This window comes from Bicyclus anynana, chromosome 6 (assembly GCF_947172395.1).
Source record: "Bicyclus anynana chromosome 6, ilBicAnyn1.1, whole genome shotgun sequence".
Classification (NCBI taxonomy): Eukaryota; Metazoa; Arthropoda; class Insecta; order Lepidoptera; family Nymphalidae; genus Bicyclus; species Bicyclus anynana.
In genome coordinates, this window is record NC_069088.1 from 204,522 (window position 1) to 224,386 (window position 19,865).

At 39.9% G+C, this 19,865-nt stretch overlaps 2 protein-coding genes across 6 annotated transcripts; one reads left to right on the forward strand and one right to left on the reverse strand.

The window, feature by feature from the left end:
- Positions 1-358: 358 nt before the first annotated feature.
- On the forward strand, positions 359-2,684 carry LOC112051167 (double-strand break repair protein MRE11). Its single transcript, XM_024089687.2, has one exon. It carries the CDS (start codon positions 504-506, stop codon positions 2,385-2,387), a length of 1,884 nt encoding a protein of 627 aa, XP_023945455.2. The 5' UTR covers positions 359-503; the 3' UTR covers positions 2,388-2,684.
- Positions 2,685-3,401: 717 nt separating this feature from the next.
- On the reverse strand, positions 3,402-18,722 carry LOC112051166 (double-stranded RNA-binding protein Staufen homolog). Of its 5 annotated transcripts, none has more exons than XM_052882044.1 (6): positions 18,568-18,722; positions 16,955-17,048; positions 16,379-16,876; positions 14,765-14,832; positions 5,722-5,847; positions 3,402-5,367 (listed from the first exon to the last, which is right to left on the reverse strand). In XM_052882044.1, exons 2-6 carry the CDS (start codon positions 17,033-17,035, stop codon positions 5,097-5,099), a joined length of 1,044 nt encoding a protein of 347 aa, XP_052738004.1. In that variant the 5' UTR covers positions 17,036-17,048; positions 18,568-18,722; the 3' UTR covers positions 3,402-5,096. The 5 variants fall into 5 exon arrangements, with proteins under 5 accessions (XP_052738004.1, XP_052738007.1, XP_023945450.2 ...); XM_052882047.1 differs by having other exon boundaries at positions 14,688-14,832; XM_024089682.2 differs by having other exon boundaries at positions 14,670-14,832.
- Between the last annotated feature and the right edge of the window lie 1,143 nt (positions 18,723-19,865).

Here is a 19,865-nt window from a genome sequence, read left to right on the forward strand (position 1 = left end):
TTTTGTGGATAGTCTAAGCGATGTGTTGGTTAGTTTGTGTAAAAATTACGCGTGTGTATATTGCGAGTCAATTATATAGTTGTGTGTAGTGTATGGACACAGAATATACTTAATGGTGTTAAATGTTTTCGATGTGTGAGTTTACCTCGTCCCCACTCAAAAAACGACAGACTATTTTGATGGTGAATTTGGGTGCGAAACAGGTCCATTCTTTTTAATGGTCTAAGTAGCACATAGATTTACGAGTCGGTACAAGTAGTGTAGCAGACATGTAACAGAATATAAGTGGAATGTAGTCCCAAGAAAGCTAGAACTCACTTCCAGTAAAGTCAGTTTAAAAAAATATCACTTAAATAATCAGTAATCTGTGCAAATAAATGTCAAAAAATCCGGTGGCGCGGTTGTTGTGAAGTTGTAAACTGTAAACTAAATTCTTTGATTTTGTGTTTGCAAAATAATTGCATTTACTAAATAAAGTATAGTTGTTTATGTGAAAAGTCATTATGGTGCAAAACGATGGCGATACTTGGTCATCGGACGACACATTTAGAGTTTTGATAGCTTCAGACATTCACCTAGGCCATCTCGAGAACGACGCCGTGCGCGGCGAGGATAGCTTCATAGCCTTCGAAGAAGTGCTCTCCCTGGCCGTCCAGTACGATGTCGACCTGGTGCTGCTGGGAGGAGACCTCTTCGACCACGCCAAGCCCTCGCCGAGTTGCATGTTCAAGTGCACGCAGATCCTTCGCAAGTATTGTCTTGGAGACAAGCCGGTCTCCGTCGAGGTGCTCTCGGACCAGTTGGACAACTTCTCGCGCGCCGTCAACTACGAGGACCCGAATCTGAACGTGTCGTATCCCGTGCTGTCGATCCACGGCAACCACGACGACCCGGTGGGGCAGCACGGCGTGAGCTCGCTCGACATCCTGTCCATCTCGGGGCTCGTCAACTACTTCGGGCGCTGCAGCGACTACTCGCGCGTGCGCATCGCGCCCGTGCTGCTGCGCAAGGGCCGCTCGCGCCTGGCGCTGTACGGCCTCAGCCACATCAAGGACCAGCGCCTCGCACGCCTCTTCCTCGAGAAGAAGGTCGAGATGGAGCTGGTGGACGACAGCGGCGAGTGGTTCAACATGCTGGTGCTGCACCAGAACAGAGCCGACCGAGGGCCTCACAACTTCATACCAGAGAATGTGTTGCCTTCGTTTCTAGACCTCGTGGTGTGGGGTCACGAACACGACAGTCAGGTGTTCGCCGCTAAAGATGTCAAGAGGGAAAACGAGAATTTTCTGGTGGTCCAGCCCGGGAGCACGGTGGCCACGTCGCTGGCGGCCGGCGAGGCGCTGCCCAAGCACTGTGTGCTGCTGCAGCTGCACCAGAAGGAGTACATTGTGACGCCTCTGCCTTTGAAAACGGTGCGCCCGTTCATATTCAAGACTGTGGTGCTGTCAGAGGAGAACCTTGACCAGGAAGACGTCAATGAAAAAGAAAAAGTTCAAAGCTTACTGACAGAGAAGGTCAACGAGGCCATCAAGGAGGCTGAAATACTTCACAGCGGAGATCCCAAACAACCACTGCTGCCCCTCGTCAGGCTCAGCGTGTTCTTCCAGCACGAAGGTCAAGATTTCAACAGAGTCAGATTCTGTCAGAACTTCAATGGCCTCGTCGCCAATCCTAAAGATATTCTCATCATGAAAAGGGAAAAGAAGTTCCGAGAGCGTAAAGAGCGAATCGATGAATCGTCGGACGTCGACATCGGCGGCGCGGCGGCGGAGGCCGCGGACGTGGAGTCCCTGCTGCGCGCCTACTACGCGGCGCAGCCGGCCGAGCGGCGCCTCGCCGTGCTGTCCGTGCGCGCCGTCACGGAGGCGGTGCGCGACTTCACGCTCAAGCGCGACGACGACGTGTTCCGGCGCGTGCTGGACGCGCATCGCCAGCGCGCAGTGGACTTGCTGCTCCAGTCCAGCGCCGAGACGGTCGACGAGGTGGACGAGCAGCTCAAGACGTGCAAGGAGGCCCTCGACGCGGCCGACGAGGAGAGCCTGCGGACGGTGATCGCGGCGGCGGCCACGGCGGCTGCCACCGCCACCAAAGCCGCGGCCGCCACCAAGAAGAGCGAATCCATCTTGCTCTCCAGCGACGAGGAGGCGTCGCCCAGCACGCGGGCTCGCGGGCGGGGCGCGCGCGGCGGCCGGACCAGGGCGCGCGGGCGGGGCGCGGGCCGGGGCGCGCGCGCGGTGTCGCCGCCCGCGCCGGCGCCGGTGGAGCGCCGCAGCACGCCGCGGCGCTCGGCGGCGCAGAAGACGTCGTCGTGGTTGCAGGCGCTCACCTCCGAACGCACGACGCGGAGACGCCGCGACTCCTCCGATATAGAAATATCTGATGATTAAACTAAAAGTACTATTCTAAATTTATAATGCCTTAATCTTGATTTGAGATATATTTACATAAGTGTAATGTATGAATGTGTAGCAAACCATTATGTATTCATCAGTAAGTCAGTCAGTATATCATATGTGGGGGGGAGCTCCGCATGACACGTCACCGAAGGCTCACAACTCTCGTAACGCTTCACAAGTGGTTCTTGCAGGAAATATTGTAAGGTGTTACATGTGCAGCACTCGCCAGTGTAAAATGTTATTAAATTTTGCGGTAAAAATTAATTAAAATATATACCTATTTTCCAATATTGTTTTATTTATAGCAAAGTCCCTGTACTTTTCTCATTTTTTCTTATAGAAATCTAATGACCAGACCAGCCAGACATTAAGTTTATGAAAGTAGCCATGTGTATAGTACTTCTAAGGAATGGTTGTTGAATAGTTTGTAAGAACTTGAATTTACTTATCTATACAGCTCCATCAATAAATGACATAAATACAATAAAAAGAGAATATTTTAATCTATCCGGCCGTAACTATACGTAACTTATAGGTATTTGCAATGTGTCGAAGTAAATATTTTCTATCATATATTTCTTATCCCAAGTAAATAACAGACGAGTGTTTCTATACCTATTTGTTAGGTATGCCGGATCTCCTTCTACTCGGTAGAGTGTGATCTATTACTTGCCTTTGATTAATAAAACATTAAGAGCCGTGATAGCCCAGTGCATATGACCCCTGCCTCTATATCCGGTTCGAATCCGGTCCGGGGCATGCACCTCCAACTTTTCAGTTGTGTGCATTTTAAGAAATTGAATATCACGTGTCCCAAACGGTGAAGGAAAAACATTCTGAGAAAATCTGCCCACAAGAGAATTTTCTTAATTCTCTGCGTGTGTGAAGTCTGCCAATCCGCATTGGGCCAGCGTGGTGGACTATTGGCCTAACCCCTCATTCTGAGAGGAGACTCGAGCTCAGCAGTGAGCCGAATATGGGTTGATAACGAATAAAACATGAATCTTTGACACAAGTGTATTTATTTATATATTTAATATATATAGAATGTTATACAGTTACACACATAGATTTACGATTCGGTACAAGACATGTGTACACGCCAACGCACGTACACTGGCACTGTAAGTGACTGGTGCCCTCTGCTGCCAGTGTTGTGGAGCTCAAAAATCGACACGTATTTCTTCAAATGATAATTAAATAATGATTAAAATTTCATGATAATGTTAATCCTGGTTTTCATCTGATAGTATCAACGCTATCCTTGATCAATATTGTAGTTAGAGGGTAGAACTGTAGTAGTAAGTCATTCCGGTAATAATTGATAGTGTTGCTTTGGGTGTTTGCCATCCTTGACACGTATGGCGTACAATGATACAATCTGCTCGAGGTGTTTCCTCTACCATAAATATCAGGATAAATAGTAAAACTGAGTAGTTAACTGTGTAAGCGATTAGTGAGGTTATGCGAAGTGAACCGTGCAAATGGCAGAGCCGATGACCAATGTCAGGTCAGCGGTTCTGCTCGTAATTATGATGAATGAGGAAACAGCTTCTCCGTTATCAGAAGTTAAGAATTTAGTCTTATATATTATTTATAAAAAAAAGAAGAGGAGGATAAACTTTTTATCTGCCAGAGGAAAATAGAATGAAGCATACTGGGTGTAAAAATTAAGGGCCGAGAAAGAAACAAAACAATAAGGGGAAAGCACAACTGATGGATATAATAAAAGGATCCGATTTTTAAAGTGGAAATGGGCTGGGCATATCTGTAGATGGGAGAACGATAGATGGACCAAAAGGGTGACCGAATGGGTAGCTAGGAGTAGGGGGCGAAAAAAGAAAAAGAGGACGTCAGAAAAGCAGATAGAGAGACGCCTTCTCACAAACGAGTGGCAAGGTCTGGATGCGTACAGCAAAGAATAGTGGAAAGATTTGGGGGAGCCTTCGCCGTACAGGCGATTTGTACTTAGTGTAATTATTTATTTTTAATTAATGTTAGATTATAAGTTGAAATTGTAAAAATGGTACCTACTGAAGTAAAAGCTTTTTCATTTTATTTATACTATATTTAAGAAATGCAATACTATTACAGGCTTCATACAATTTTGTACCCTCTCTGCTTTTGTATTTGCCGCGTGAATCATTTCTAAAATCGTAAACATGACAATATCTGCGGCGACTAGTGCGGCTGCGGCGCGGCCGGCTGCTCCGCCAGCGTGCGGCGCAGGTAGCGCAGGCGACTAGTGCGGCTGCGGCGCGGCCGGCTGCTCCGCCAGCGTGCGGCGCAGGTAGCGCAGGCGACTAGTGCGGCTGCGGCGCGGCCGGCTGCTCCGCCAGCGTGCGGCGCAGGTAGCGCAGGCGACTAGTGCGGCTGCGGCGCGGCCGGCTGCTCCGCCAGCGTGCGGCGCAGGTAGCGCAGGCGACTAGTGCGGCTGCGGCGCGGCCGGCTGCTCCGCCAGCGTGCGGCGCAGGTAGCGCAGGCGACTAGTGCGGCTGCGGCGCGGCCGGCTGCTCCGCCAGCGTGCGGCGCAGGTAGCGCAGGCGACTAGTGCGGCTGCGGCGCGGCCGGCTGCTCCGCCAGCGTGCGGCGCAGGTAGCGCAGGCGACTAGTGCGGCTGCGGCGCCAGCGTGCGGCGCAGGTAGCGCAGGCGACTAGTGCGGCAGCGGCGCCAGCGTGCGGCGCAGGTAGCGCAGGCGACTAGTGCGGCTGCGGCGCGGCCGGCTGCTCCGCCAGCGTGCAGCGCAGGTAGCGCAGGCGACTAGTGCGGCTGCGGCGCGGCCGGCTGCTCCGCCAGCGTGCGGCGCAGGTAGCGCAGGCGACTAGTGCGGCTGCGGCGCGGCCGGCTGCTCCGCCAGCGTGCGGCGCAGGTAGCGCAGCGCGGCGGTGGCGGCGGCGGCGGCCGTGGGGCCCGCAAACGACAGCGCCGGCGACGTGGACGCCAGCCTCACCACCGACACCGATTCCGTGTCTGCGTACAGTGAGCGCCATTTGAATACTCACTTACTCTATGACTTACTTACTCTATTAATGTACATAGTTATAAGCACGAATGTAATGTATTAGCCGTTGATTTTCCTAATAAAAAATGAAAAAAAAAATGACACAATTGCCGGCGACCGAGACAGTCACTGTCAGCGGCGCAGCGCGCGCTCGGGCGCCTCCTGCGGCTCGGCCAGCGCCTGCAGCCCGCGCGCGCATTCACCGGCGGCGCCCAGCGCCAGGGTCTCGAGGCGCAGGCCCAGCTCGTCGCACACGCGGCGCAGCGCGCGCTCGGGCGCCTCCTGCGGCTCGGCCAGCGCCTGCAGCCCGCGCGCGCACTCACCTGCGGCGCCCAGCGCCAGGGTCTCGAGGCGCAGGCCCAGCTCGTCGCACACGCGGCGCAGCGCGCGCTCGGGCGCCTCCTGCGGCTCGGCCAGCGCCTGCAACCCGCGCGCGCACGTGTCCTCGCCTGCGCACACGAGCGCTCACTCAGCACGATACGAACGATACCACAACTTAGATATTTTATTCATATCAAAAATATAAACGATATTAATTTCATTTTGTACATGTGGAATAAAGCTTCTAAAATATCAATTAACTCTTTAATTCCCAGTGTCACCTGGAGGTGACAGACGTTTAATATTTTTTTTCTACCAGAAGGAGATATTATTTTTCAAATTTACTATTATTGTTTCGAAGCCAATATGTAACATTATCAATTATTTTTTTTTGATAACACTAGCAATATGTCATGTGTCAAATTCATTCAGTTGTTTAGCGCGAAATTGAAGGAGTCTGAGTTTGTGTGATCTCTTGCGATATAAAGTGAAATATAAATGCCTAGACCGTAAGTATTGTTTTTTTACTTATTACATGTAATAAAGGAATAAATAAGCTGTAGTACAAATGTTTCTTATTTTAAAAATAACTTATAGCGTTATTGTTACAACGTCGGAAGTATGCAGTGTCACCTGTAGGTGACACTGGGCATTGCAATAACAAATTGTCCTGACTTTATTCTAGGAAAAAACTTGTTACATTTTGGCCTTATCGCTATGTGGTGATGTTTTTTTATAACTTTATTACGTATTACAGGTTGACCTAGGATTAGAGTTGCAGACAGAGGAGAACTCAGGCGATATTATTTTATTTTCTCCTTATGATGGTGTTGTTACAGGTGAAGATAGAGGGAAGAAACGTAGCTAATATTATACATCTCCCCAGTCACATCGCTTCGCTCTCATGTTGTAATACAAAATATACTTTACTATTATTTCGAGTAGTTACGAGAGCAGAATGTTGGGGTACGGGTACTGGTCACGAAAATTGTTTGGACTTCTGCAATTCATAAAACTTGAGAACGAGAGAAAGAGCTAGGCTCTTCCTTACGTCAAGCTTCTAAAGAACATATTGTAGCCAAGTAGCATGACAACAGCATGACTTAGTTTGCTTTTAGCTTAGATGCAGCTTGTCATAATAATGTCTGAACTGAGACAAGAGATGGTCAAAAAACAACTAGCCTTACTGCGTTTTTCGGTGAAATGTTGCTACTTGCAAAAATGTGACAAGCCTTCGATCGGCAATTTGTGAATCTATCTCTGCAGATGATGCTGAAAGTCCCTACTGAGGTTAGGAGCGCTGGAAGAGCTGACGATCACTCGCAAATCGACACTCAACAAAGATGCGTATGTACAAACCACCACACTATAAAATGTATCCCAATGCAATATCGGTTTTCATATAGTGTTGGTACAGCTTTCACAGTAATTGAGTGTCCTATTTGTTTACATAAATACACATTATTATAGAATCTGTCGTTTCATTCCTAAGAATAAGAAAAATGCTGTTTCCTATAAGTATAGTCTCAAGTATACTTATAGGAAAAAACAATGCCTCAATGCCCAGTGTCACCTGTGGGTGACACGCCCATAAAAAAAAATGGGGGTGGTTCATTTACATTTTATTAATTTTTTTTTAATAACTAAGTGTTTGTAAGCTATGTTATCCAAAGAAAAACGAAAAATCTATATTAGCCTTGACATGGGAATTGAAGAGTTAATAAATGTTAAGGATTTCATAGAAAATACAATTTAAAAATTATGGCAAAATTTTATAAATACCTACGTATTTATAAAATTTTGCCAGACGACAAAAACGCTGTCGTCAATTTTGTGACGTCATGATATTATTTATGTCACAAAAGGAATAAACGTCAAAGTAATTTTATTAACTAACTATAGCGACGCCCGCGTGAAACTCTATGTAAACTTTCAACTACCCAACCCCTTCAATTTTTTTTTTCATAAGAAACTTCTTCTGACAATAACAAACACATAAAAACAATAATAGTAAAATCGGTCCAGCCGTTCACGCGTGATGGCGTGACCAAGGGATATATGGATTCATTTCATATATATATATATAATGATAATTATTTCACATGAATGTGATAGTAGTAATAAAAGCTTGTTTGTGTTTCTATAAATAAAATATACTTGTTATTTACAATATTAAGTTTTACATTAAATAATTAAATTAAATACTAAACTAAAACTTACCTATAAATAAAATATACAAACAACATTCAAAGCTATTATTTACATCTACTTTATATTTTAATAAAAATTTTAATGTTTTGCTGTTAAGTCAATAATAATGTATCGAATATTTAAAATGTGACAATGTCATGAAAAAAAAAGTAAATTACTAAAAAGAAATAATATTAAAGAGGTTTTCTTTTTACATCTCCCCCCCTTAAAAAAGAACTTTATCTAAATAATGTTCTCTAATTTATAATTGTTCTCTCATTAAGAACAGGATACAGTTTTGTGATATGATAAAAGTTTGATTCCGCTTTTTTGTGGCCGGTATCAACTTCATAGATTGAATTGGAAATCCTTTGTACAATTTTGAACGGTCCAATTCTTAATTCATCGGTTTTCTTTCTATTTAAACGATTTCCGTTTTCTACATATACTCTATCTCCTATTTTCAATCTATATTCTTGCCTATTCTGGTCGAATATTTTTTTATTATAATTGTGAGATTTTAGTGTGTTTTCCAGAGCTAGTTTTCTGTCTCTTTCTAGATCGTCTTTAGTGTATCTTGATTTCAGTTCATTTGGCAAAATATTCACATTTTCTCCTTGTAAAAGGTATTTTGGAGCAAATTTCGTAACAGTGTGTTCTGTTTCATTATATTTTTCTACACATTTTTGCGCAATTGTACTCCATGCTGTTTTATTCTGATTTTCATTAATCTTACACCTTATTTTATTGACTAATGTTTGATTTAGCCTTTCATTAAGTCCATTTGAAAAAGGTGTATCCACAGCAGTGAAAATCATTTTTATATTTTCCTGGTTCAGAAATTCTTTGAATTCCTTGGAATTGATACCAGGGTACTGGTCTGTTAATACCATATCTACTTTGTAAGTTTCTGTAACATTTTTCATTAGTTTAATAAAATCTGTGGAGCTTTGTGTCTTTGATGTAGAAATATAAGCATATCTTGTGAAATGATCAACTAAAAGATGTAAGTATTTTTTTGTTGATCGTGATCCTCCAAAACCGCCAATGGTATCAATTGATACAATGTGAAAAGGTTGTGTTGCAGGACCTAAATGAGACATTAAACCATATTTTGATTTCTTCCTTGATTTGTTTTTAATACAAGTTTCACATTCATCACACATTTCTTTAATGTTTTTGATGAAATTTTTTGCTGTATAAAATGGTGTTAATTTATTTATCATCTGGGTCCTCCCAATGTGACAATAACTAACGTGAACATCTTTTATAAGATTTATGCTCATCTCTTCTGATAATATAATCTTTTCCCGTCTTTTATTCTTTTTGTAGTAAATTCCATTTTTCTTAATAAGTTTTTGTTTTTGTAGGTCTTGATTTCTATATTGGTCATTCTTTATATCTTGTAGACTTATTAAATTTACAACTTTTAAACAATCATCTCTGTTTTCGTGTGGTTCTAAAACTGGGTTTCTGCTTAAGCAGTCGGCTTCCTGGTTGGATTTTCCTGGGTTATATTTTATCTTGAAATTATATTGAGATAAATAATACATCAAATCTCCTAGTTCCTCATCAGTCCTTGATTTAATGTTCATGTTTTCTAATGGTTTATGATCTGAATATACAATAAATTCTTTTCCCATAAGCCAGTGTTGCCAATATTTTATAGATTCTTTTATTGCTAGGCACTCTAGGTATATAGCTTTCTTCTTTTTTTGAGTTTCAGTTAACTTTTTTGAGAAATAAGCAACTGGTCTTATATCCTCATTTTTATCTTTTTGTTTCAAAACCGCTCCTACACCCTTTATACTAGCGTCTGTATAAATGTATATTGGTAGTTCTGGGTCAAAAATATTTAGAACTGGTTTTGAACATAATAATGTTTTTATTTTATCAAATGCTTCTTGACATTCTGCAGTCCATATGAATTTCACATCTTTTCTTAATAAATTGTGTAATGGATCTAAAATAATTGCACTGTGTGGTATGAATTTATGATGAAAATTAACTTTTCCTAAGAATTGGCGTATATTTTTTTTTGTTTTTGGAAGTGGAAAGTTTTTTACAGCAGACAAATAATCTTTCAAAGGCCTTACTGAATTATTTTCTATTATGTGACCCAAATATTTTGCGTATTTTTCCGCAAAAGTACATTTTGAAAATTTCAGTTTTAAGCCTTCCTTTAGTATTGCCTCAAGTAACTTAGATATATGTAATATATGTTCTCCAAAAGTTTTAGAAAAAATTAAAATGTCATCTATAAAGTTTACTGCAAAACCAGAAAGTTCGTATTTTCTTATAATATTTCCCAATATTCTTTGGAAAATGGCTGACGCAGTCTTTAATCCAAACGGAAGACACGTCCATTGAAAATGTCCTTCTTGTGTAACAAAGCCAGTTTTGTATCTATCTTCTATTTTCAAAGGAATTGACCAAAAGGCTGAATTTATGTCAAAAGTAGAAAAATATTCGCAATTCACAGCTTTGATCATTAAATCTTCAATCAACGGAAATGGTTGTGATTGGGGAATAACAATTTTGTTCAATTCTCTAAAATCTATACATAGCCTTGTTCTCTTACCGTCTTCTTTTTTATATGCTAAAGTAACTGGGGCAGCAAATGGGCTATAAGATTCCTCAATTAAATTATTTTTTAATAGTTTTGATATCTGGCTTTCTATTTCTATTCTGTCTTCAGCTGTACATCTGTAAGGACGTTTGCAACAATATTTATCTACACTTAAATCAATATGTGCTTCATAATCCCGTACAGTGCCGATATCATATTTATCCTTAGCAAACACTTGTTTATATTTTTCTACCAACTTATCAATTTCTGATTGTTGGGATAAATCAAGATGATTTACCAATATTTCAAAATTTGCCGTGTCAATATGTTCATTGAAATTCACTTCACATTTATTTATGTCTTCATTTTCTTTTGGATCATTAAATTGTACGATTTTTAGTTGTTCATTTTGCATCAACTTAAAGTTTTTAATACAATCTAGTCCAATCAAAAAGTCATAATTAAAATGTTCATTATCTATTACGAAGATATCCATAACTCTTTCAATATTGTATATTTTTATTTTAAGTTTTATTATACCTTTTGTTTTCTTCTCACCATTAATAGTTTTCAAGCTTACTATTTGGGTATTGTTTGAATTATCATTTTTCTGTATTTTTAATAATTTTGCATTAATCAATGATACATTCGAACCTGAATCATAAATTCCAGAAATATCTAACGTATCATTCAATAGTAACTTTACTTTTATTAATGGTGGCACATCTAGTTTTTTGGACTCTCTTCATTCAGTTCAACTTCCAATTCAGAGTTATTTACAGTTTTAACAACTCCTGTTTTATCTTTATCCTTAAACCAACAATTTTCTATTAAATGGTAACGTTTCCCCTTTTTTTCTTTTACACATATGGTGCATGGTTTTGTTTGTTCCTTTTTATTTAATTTAGTGTCAGAGCAAATACTGTTTTTATTATCATATTTATTATTTCTTACAAGGTGTTCCAATTTCCCAATTTCATAATAAAGATCCTCAGTACTTTTTAAAGCTGCTCGATCAAACTGATCCCCCACATAATTCGGTAATCCAACCGCTATAAGGTCAATAAGTGTTTCGGTATCAATTGATTTCCTTACTTCCAGTAAAAGTTTTTCTTTTCTTAAACCATATGCGAGTAATGAACCTGTTTGATATTTAAAGGACAGAGCATATCTAATGGGTGACAATCCTTTGTTTGCAAATGTTTCACAAAAACTTTTTTCCCATTTGTCCCATTTTGATTCTATTGTATGTTTCATTATCATACAACTATACCAATCGACACTAGATTGCTCCATAAAATTTTTTAAAACTTTAATTTTCTTTATATCTTCCTTTATGTCAAAACGTTCACATTCTTTATTAAAATCCTTTAGCCATTGATAAGCATTTGAGTTTCTACCATTGAATTTTTCAATCATGAAATCTTTTGCAATATTCCCTAAATTTTGATTTTCAGGTTTGTTTTGTCTTTCTTCAAGCATTTTTTCTAACAATTTTTCTAGTACTCCATGTGAACCACTAGGTATAATTTCGGAATAGTTTAGCATTTCTTCGAGATAAAAATCATAAAATTGTACATTTTGCTCCGCATCCAAATAAATATCTTTTATTTCCTTAGTTAAGGTTATCCAGACTTTTCTCGTTTGGTATCTTTTATTCAAGGATTTTTTTACCTTAATAAAGTTTGGAGTATTATAAATTGTTTGGTGGAGATTTACCGGCTGATATTCCTCTGGTATACTAAAAGTCTTACCATCAGGTGTGGCAATCGAAGTTACACATATTGCGTTTGATTTTCCATCACTTGTTGGTTTTACTTCAAAATCAAACCTCAGTTTCTCCATTTTTCGTAAAATAGTTGCATAAATGTTGTTTTATAATGATAATTATTTCACATGAATGTGATAGTAGTAATAAAAGCTTGTTTGTGTTTCTATAAATAAAATATACTTGTTATTTACAATATTAAGTTTTACATTAAATAATTAAATTAAATACTAAACTAAAACTTACCTATAAATAAAATATACAAACAACATTCAAAGCTATTATTTACATCTACTTTATATTTTAATAAAAATTTTAATGTTTTGCTGTTAAGTCAATAATAATGTATCGAATATTTAAAATGTGACAATGTCATGAAAAAAAAAGTAAATTACTAAAAAGAAATAATATTAAAGAGGTTTTCTTTTTACATATATATATATATATATATATATATATATAAAATTTTGTCAAAGACTCCGTTTGGTTAACGTTTAGTGTTTACGTGACGTTATTAAACAGTCAAAATAGAAGCCATCATGACTGACCGCGTTTTGGTTCGTATTGTCAAAAGAATATGTAAAACTAAAAATTTTTATATTAAAAATGTAGGTATTCATGTCTCAAATAAAAAAATTAAATTTTAATCTATTAAAACCAGGGATGTAACGGAGGTAGTTTTAACGGAATCGGAGTTTTAAAATTTTGTTTATCGTAATCGGAATCGAAATCGGAGGCAGGGTCAGTTTGTTTAAGGACAAATAAAACATGATTTATAGTCAATTCTTTTCATTTTTATTTTTTATTATAAAATAAAAAACAACTGTGAAAAAAAATTGGCATAATTCCAAATAAACAAAAGATAAAATTAATGAATTTAAAGTTTAATTAATATTAAAACCCAAAGTAGCGTGTTACATTCGGTTACATTACAATAAATGAACAAAAGCTAAAACAAATTAAATCAAAATGGACTCCAAAAGTAATGTATTGTACTTTATGAACAAAAGCTTTGATGCTTTGTCTCCATCCAATCTATTTCTTAAAGAGTCGTAAATTAGGCCAGCACCACTAAAAAGTTGTTCGCTAGCTACCGAGCCCGGTGGACATGACAAATATTGCCGGGCAATTGATTGTAGGGGCTGGAATTTTGTATTTTCATTTACTTTCCACCACAATAACGGATCATCACTGATACTTATACGTTTTTCTTTATTGTACTCATTTAGCATACTTTTCTTTGTTTCGTTCGACCTCCGATTAACATCCGATACAAAAGTATCGGAACCGAAAGTGTAATAATAATCGGAAGTTCCGACTTAACGGAACCGGAATCGACGCTCCGTTACATCTCTGATTGAAACGCTAATGAACAATTTAAGACCCTTGTCCACTAAGGTAGACACAACTTAAACATTAACAATATCATCTGGTGTAAAAAGCACATGTCGGCGAATGAGTTAATTGATCGGTAAGCGAAATCTACGAAGTTGATTATTGTGATTATATTAGTATCAGGTTTTCATGGAAATGGGATTTAATTATTTACTGTTAAATAAATAAGACTGTAAAGGGTTGATCACGTGACTCTCGTCTAATAGCATCGCGTCCAAATGGCGCGTAGCCGGTACGTTTGACAGAGTGGGGCACCCTGCCCCCTAGTCTGCTAGAGTCAGTTGTAATCGCGTTCTCGAAATGGCAATATTCGTCTTCCATTTGTTAAATAGTGATGGTTAAATAGTGATGGTGCAATGGTAAAATAGTGAGTGATTCGGAAGTTCAGTGGGTGAGTTATCTGTATAGTCCGGCCATTGCATTGTTACTTGGCTGGGAGGGAACACGAGCGGGAAGGGGAGTATTTGTTAACAGTAAAAAGGATCATTTAACCCTGCTACTAGCGGTTGCCAGGCCGTGATTTCGCTCGTGCTTGACTACCTGCCCTCAGACAGTTAATCCTGGTTTACGTCTGATAGTATTAGCACTATACTTGATCAATAGTGTAGTTATACTCTCTACGTTTCATTGAAGCTGTAAAAATAAATCAACTTCTAAGTTACCCTAAAACAAAGATACGATTGTCTATGCCGCAAAAATCCTATATTTCCACTTTAAAAGATATCAAAATACTTAAACGAGGGGTGTTCATTAAGTAATGAGAATGATATATGTACTTTTTGGTAAAAAAAAAATATAAATACTGGCAAGCATAATTCAGAAATCTGTATTAATATTATAGGCAAATGTTTTCCGGCGCAATGAGCAAAAAGCTGCCGGGTCCATCGTGTACAGAGCCCTGTGTAGTGTGCGGGAGGCCGAGGAGTGCCGAGCCCGACGCCCGGCGGCGGCAGCGGCGCCGGCGCGGCCGCAGCCCGCCCGCACGCGCGGTGCCGCCGCTGCCGCCGCCGCGCGCCGGCCTCGCTCACCGAGGTGCGCGCGCAGACCGAGGTGGTAGTGCGCCACGCGCTGGCCCAGGTCGGGGCGCCACGGCGCGTCGTCGGCGCCCGCCAGCTCCACGTACCGCTCCAGCGCCTCGTCCGTGCGCGCGCGCAGGATCGACTTCTCCTGCGCGCGCTGCAGCGCCTCCTCCTGCGGGCGCACAGAGCATCAGGAGGCGGACGGATCAGTCGAATGTGAGATCAGCACAAAGATTACTCCTCCCAATACATAATAATAGTAATATACGCATTAAGAAAGTAATTGTATAATATGTAGGTACACATACCTATCACAAGACATACAAATTATAGCACAAATAGATATTGTCGACAACAGACGACAAGCTGGTCATTGAAAGGAGACACACAAATGGCTACTTGACAGTTTTTGGAGTAAAACTTCTTTACACGTTGTTGACGTGGGGACATACATACATACATACATACATTCCTAGAGTTAGGACAAGTGTGGTCGAGCGAGGCGCAGGCCAATGGACGTTGACAGGGTGAGCTAAAGAAATTTTACTTCAGTAAAGCACACTTGTTTTTTATTTACTTATTTTATACTATTAACAGTTATCTTTTTTTTTAAAGATGTTTTTTACTACAAAAATAATAAAAATTGTGCGTGTGATGTCATAATTCAATAAGGAAACCAATTTAAGTCATACTTTATGTAGGTATGTGCACCAACTACTCACAGACCCTGAACCTATGTAAAAACTCTTTTTTTGTTTGAAACTCCAGGTGAGCCATTTCTGAAACACATGAAAAAAAAAAAGCTGTCTGAAAAACCTAAATCTTTATGATTTTCTTATACGGTTAAAGACGTGTAAGAAAATCACACATAATATTAAGTCACCTCATAATATCAAGTCAAGTACATATGAAATTGGGACGTTTTGTAAGGGAAAAAGTCAATTTCTTAAATATAATAAATTAATAAAAAATATATTTATTTCATCAAAGTATGTACTTGCTATCTATGCACTTTTGTGTAGTAGGTAGTTTATTGATCCCTTTACTAAAAAAACCATTCGGACGGGAATCAATAAAATCTTTGGTCTCATCAGAGTTGAATTTTTGACATTTCAACTGAAGCACCTCCAGAAACTAGCCATCTGTAGTGCAGTGTGTTCTGTAGCATTGTCCTGAAGTAGAGCGATTGACCAGCCTCGTTTGTTTAGCAGCTAGCTTTTCCATCAGTTGCTGACAACAGACATCATGACCGTAATTGTGTAGATTTAAGGAAGCTGTAGTGCATGTACTATGCATGCACTAGTCCACCACATGCTCACAAGTAGGTCATTTATTTGTGCCAATTTTCGTTTGGGGCAGAATTTGGCTGGTTCGCTAGGGTTCAGCCATTGCGAGGAGCGTATCCGATTATCGTACAGAATTCACTTTTAATCACAGGTAAGATTTGAGATCAAAATGGCCAGTACGATAGTACGACAATTTCATATGTAAGTTTGTAGGCGTTGCTGACCCAGTGATGTGTACGATATTAGGTATACATCACTGGGTTAGTACCTACCGCGCACGAACTGATCGGCAGGAAGAACATAATGATATTATTTTTTACTTTTTAGTTTAGTGGGTAATTTTTTAAGTTTTTCAAGTTAGTAGAATGTTTTATTTTAATTTGTTTTTATCGTCACTAGGTACAGTCAAGTAGCAGCTAGTGCGCCGCTCACCTCCACGAAGTCCCTGGTGAGGCGCGCGAGGTTCTCGCGCAGGTAGGTGTACAGCTGCTCGGCGGCCTGCTGGCGCGCCTGCTTCTTGGTGGTGGCGGTGGCGGAGCGCTGGTGCAGGCCCAGCGCGGCGCGCACGGTGAAGTGGCGCAGGTGCGGCGGGCCCGTGTCGCCCACCAGCTCGTACTGCACCTCGCCCAGGCGGTACTCCTCGCACAGCTCGCGCAGCAGCGCCACGGAGCTGCGCGCGTCGGGCGCGGCGGGCGCGGCGGGCCCGGGCAGCGCGGGCCGCTCGGGCGAGGCGGGCGCGGCGGGCGACGCGGCGCGCGGCGGCGGCGTGGCGTAGGGCGCCGGCACGGGCACGCCGCGCGCGTGCAGCTGCTGCAGCATGAGCCGCGCCGCCTCCTGCTTGGCCTCCTTCTTGGAGCGCGCGCGCCCGCACACGACCACGCCGCGCGCCTCGCAGCGGTACTCGAACGTGGCCTGGTGCTGCGGGCCCGACTGCAACGGCGACGCCACAGTCAGCCGGGCCGGCGGCGACGGCTCACCGCGGCCGCCGACCCCCGCCGACCGACTCACCTGCGCTATGCACTCGTACTTGGGCACCTCGCACATCTTGATCATCATCTCCTGCAGCACTGTCACTGCCGTCTTCATCATTTTGCTACTGCTCCTGCAATATCCTTCTTTTAATATTTTGATATTAATATGTCAAACACAATGTCACTATGTTCATATTATAATTGTTAAATTTGTATGACTCATTTCAATTTTAAATGGATGCTGAGTTTATGGGGTTTATCCTTCCGACATAACATTGATAGGACATAACAATATGCAGCGTAGTCTTCATTAGACACAAATATGTATTGTCCAATTCAGTCAGGTTTTAGATATTATGGTCACAGCACAACAACAACCTTAATCAAATTCAGCTGTGTAGCAGCTGTCTTTGTAACATAAATTGTTACATCTGCAATATCATCTCATCATTTGTTTGCTGATGACTTGCTAGTGTATTTATTTACCTGCCCTTAAGAATGCTATAAAATGTACATGTCTTCATTTGGGGTTGAAATAAATCAAATCAAGCTAATATTATTTCTTTTTCTCTATATCCTTAATATGATAACATTAATTACAATCAGTTTTTACTGCAATACAGTTACAAAGACACATGCCCACCAGCAAATACAACATAGGCTCCGGTAACCAAGGTATACCCCCACGTAAAAGTATATGGAGATGATAATAATATGATGAATAAATAAGGATCTGGTTAAATAATTGGCTTAATAAAAATATGTTTCTCGAAGAAAAAACAAACATTTTTTTAAAACTCTTCTTATCTCTCTTCGCCGGTGTACCAAAAAGGCGAAAGTGGCAGAGAAAAACCCCGAGCAGTGTCCTGGACTTGTAACTACAGGATGTAGGGTTAAGGAATTCTTTCAATCAATTAACACTCCCCTCCTCTGCTCGTGTTGTTCTCCCTGCCTAGCCAAATTTTGTAAGATCCTATTAGAGCAGCTTTGGATACCTATTCTAATATAGAACTAGCTGCAGTTCTAGAGAGGCCAAGGTCTTTGCTCAAGTTTCTTGCCAGTCTCTTCTTTTATTGTCTTAGATATAAATAAATTGCCGGGTGGTTAGGGATCGGCATTCCCTTTTAGGTTTAATTATGGATGTCTTGGGAACTGCACAACAGAAGTAAGTGGAAAATTCACACCCCCCATCCTCCCCCTATCGGTTATAGGTAATTCAAAACCCTCAAATTAACTTTTATGAACATTTTTTGTAAATTGCTTAAAAGTACACAAAAATGAAATGCTGCAATTCTATCTATAATCAAATGGATTAATTTTTTTACACTTTATATGGAGAAGGTAAACTAAATCAAACTCTTACCTAGTGTACAATTCTGTTCCTAGTGACTCGGGTCAAGGTCCCATCTACAGATGGCTGGGTTGTGAGGGTGCAAGGAGATCACAGAGATGATTACCTATTTTTTTTACTTCACTTCCCTATAAATACGAACTAATAACATTGGGGGCTTCAACAAATATTTGTGCACTACAATATTTATTATTGTTGTAATTAATTCATTTATATTAATTTACTCTTTGATTCATACTCTACCGCAAATGAAAACAAGAGGAACAATGACAGATTTATAGAAAATATTCCTACCTTACCTTCTTCCAAAATTATTTTTTAATAAAATGAACAATGTATTCGTAATTTCTTGAATATATTTAGTTTATTGTTTTCTCCAGTGTTACCAACTCCCAAAAATATTTATCCCTAAGGTTTGTGTCAAAAACCTCTAAAATCGCCTTAATTATTGAGTTTTCCCCCTAAAATATATAAATCCATAATGATTTAGAAATAATATGCTGTAATATATTTCAAAAGTTTTTATTTAATTTATAAAATATTACGTTTTCATCTGAAGATTCGGATTTTTTGAAATCATACATGTTGACATTGAATACATTTAATATTTTTTTTATTGTATGAAAATAAAGAAAGAAATTTTAATATTTTCAAATTAAAAATCTTAAATCTGGGGGAATACCCTTAAGTTGGTAACCCTGTATTTCTCGTTCAATCAATCAATGATATTTGTCTCTTCTCGAACCGGACTTCGGGTTCGTACCTTTTAACTATAAATTAATTTACTCTGAACCAAAGACTCAAAGTCTTTGGTTCAGAGTTCTCGGCTCAGAGTCGGACTAGGAGTATTAGTGTTCTGTGGTCGGACGTCACTGTGCGTTTCAGTCATTTCCACAGACCACAAATGAAGGTCATTTCAGTATTATATTGTACTCTGTGACTGTGCGAAATCGGTAGATTTGGTTAAAAAAATCGGTAGATTTGGACCTAAAATCGGTTTTTACTAAGAAAAATACGCTCGATTTTTAATTAGTCAGAAGCATCGATCTAATAGGGCGTCCTGTTGTCAATCGAGAATACTGAAATATCGTAAACAAAGTTGTAGTTTTTAAGGTTAGAAAATTATAATTAGACTATATTATTTATTATTTATTTATATTATAAAAAAAAATTACAATGCTAAAAATTCAATGAAATTTATGAATTATTTCCCATTTTTTTACCAAGACAAAATTCAATACAAATATTAACCATGTCAAAGAAAAATAAGGACGATATGCCATAATAGATTTCTACCTAATTTTTATTTAGTAAATATTGTTTTCCATAGAATAACGATTTATTTTTCAAAATTTAAATAGGTACATATTGAAAATGCCGAATTACATTATGAAATTCATGAAAAGACCCCACTAACTAAAGCTCCACTTATAATCAAACAAGTTTTTATTATTTTTTCTTTTTCTTTGATAATAATTACAGTGGTATACGGAGTATCGGTTAAATATAAAAAATAAGTTTGGGTTATGGATACTCAATTAAAATAAAACAATTTTTTTTTTTATTCTTTACAAGTAAGTCCTTGACTACAATCTCA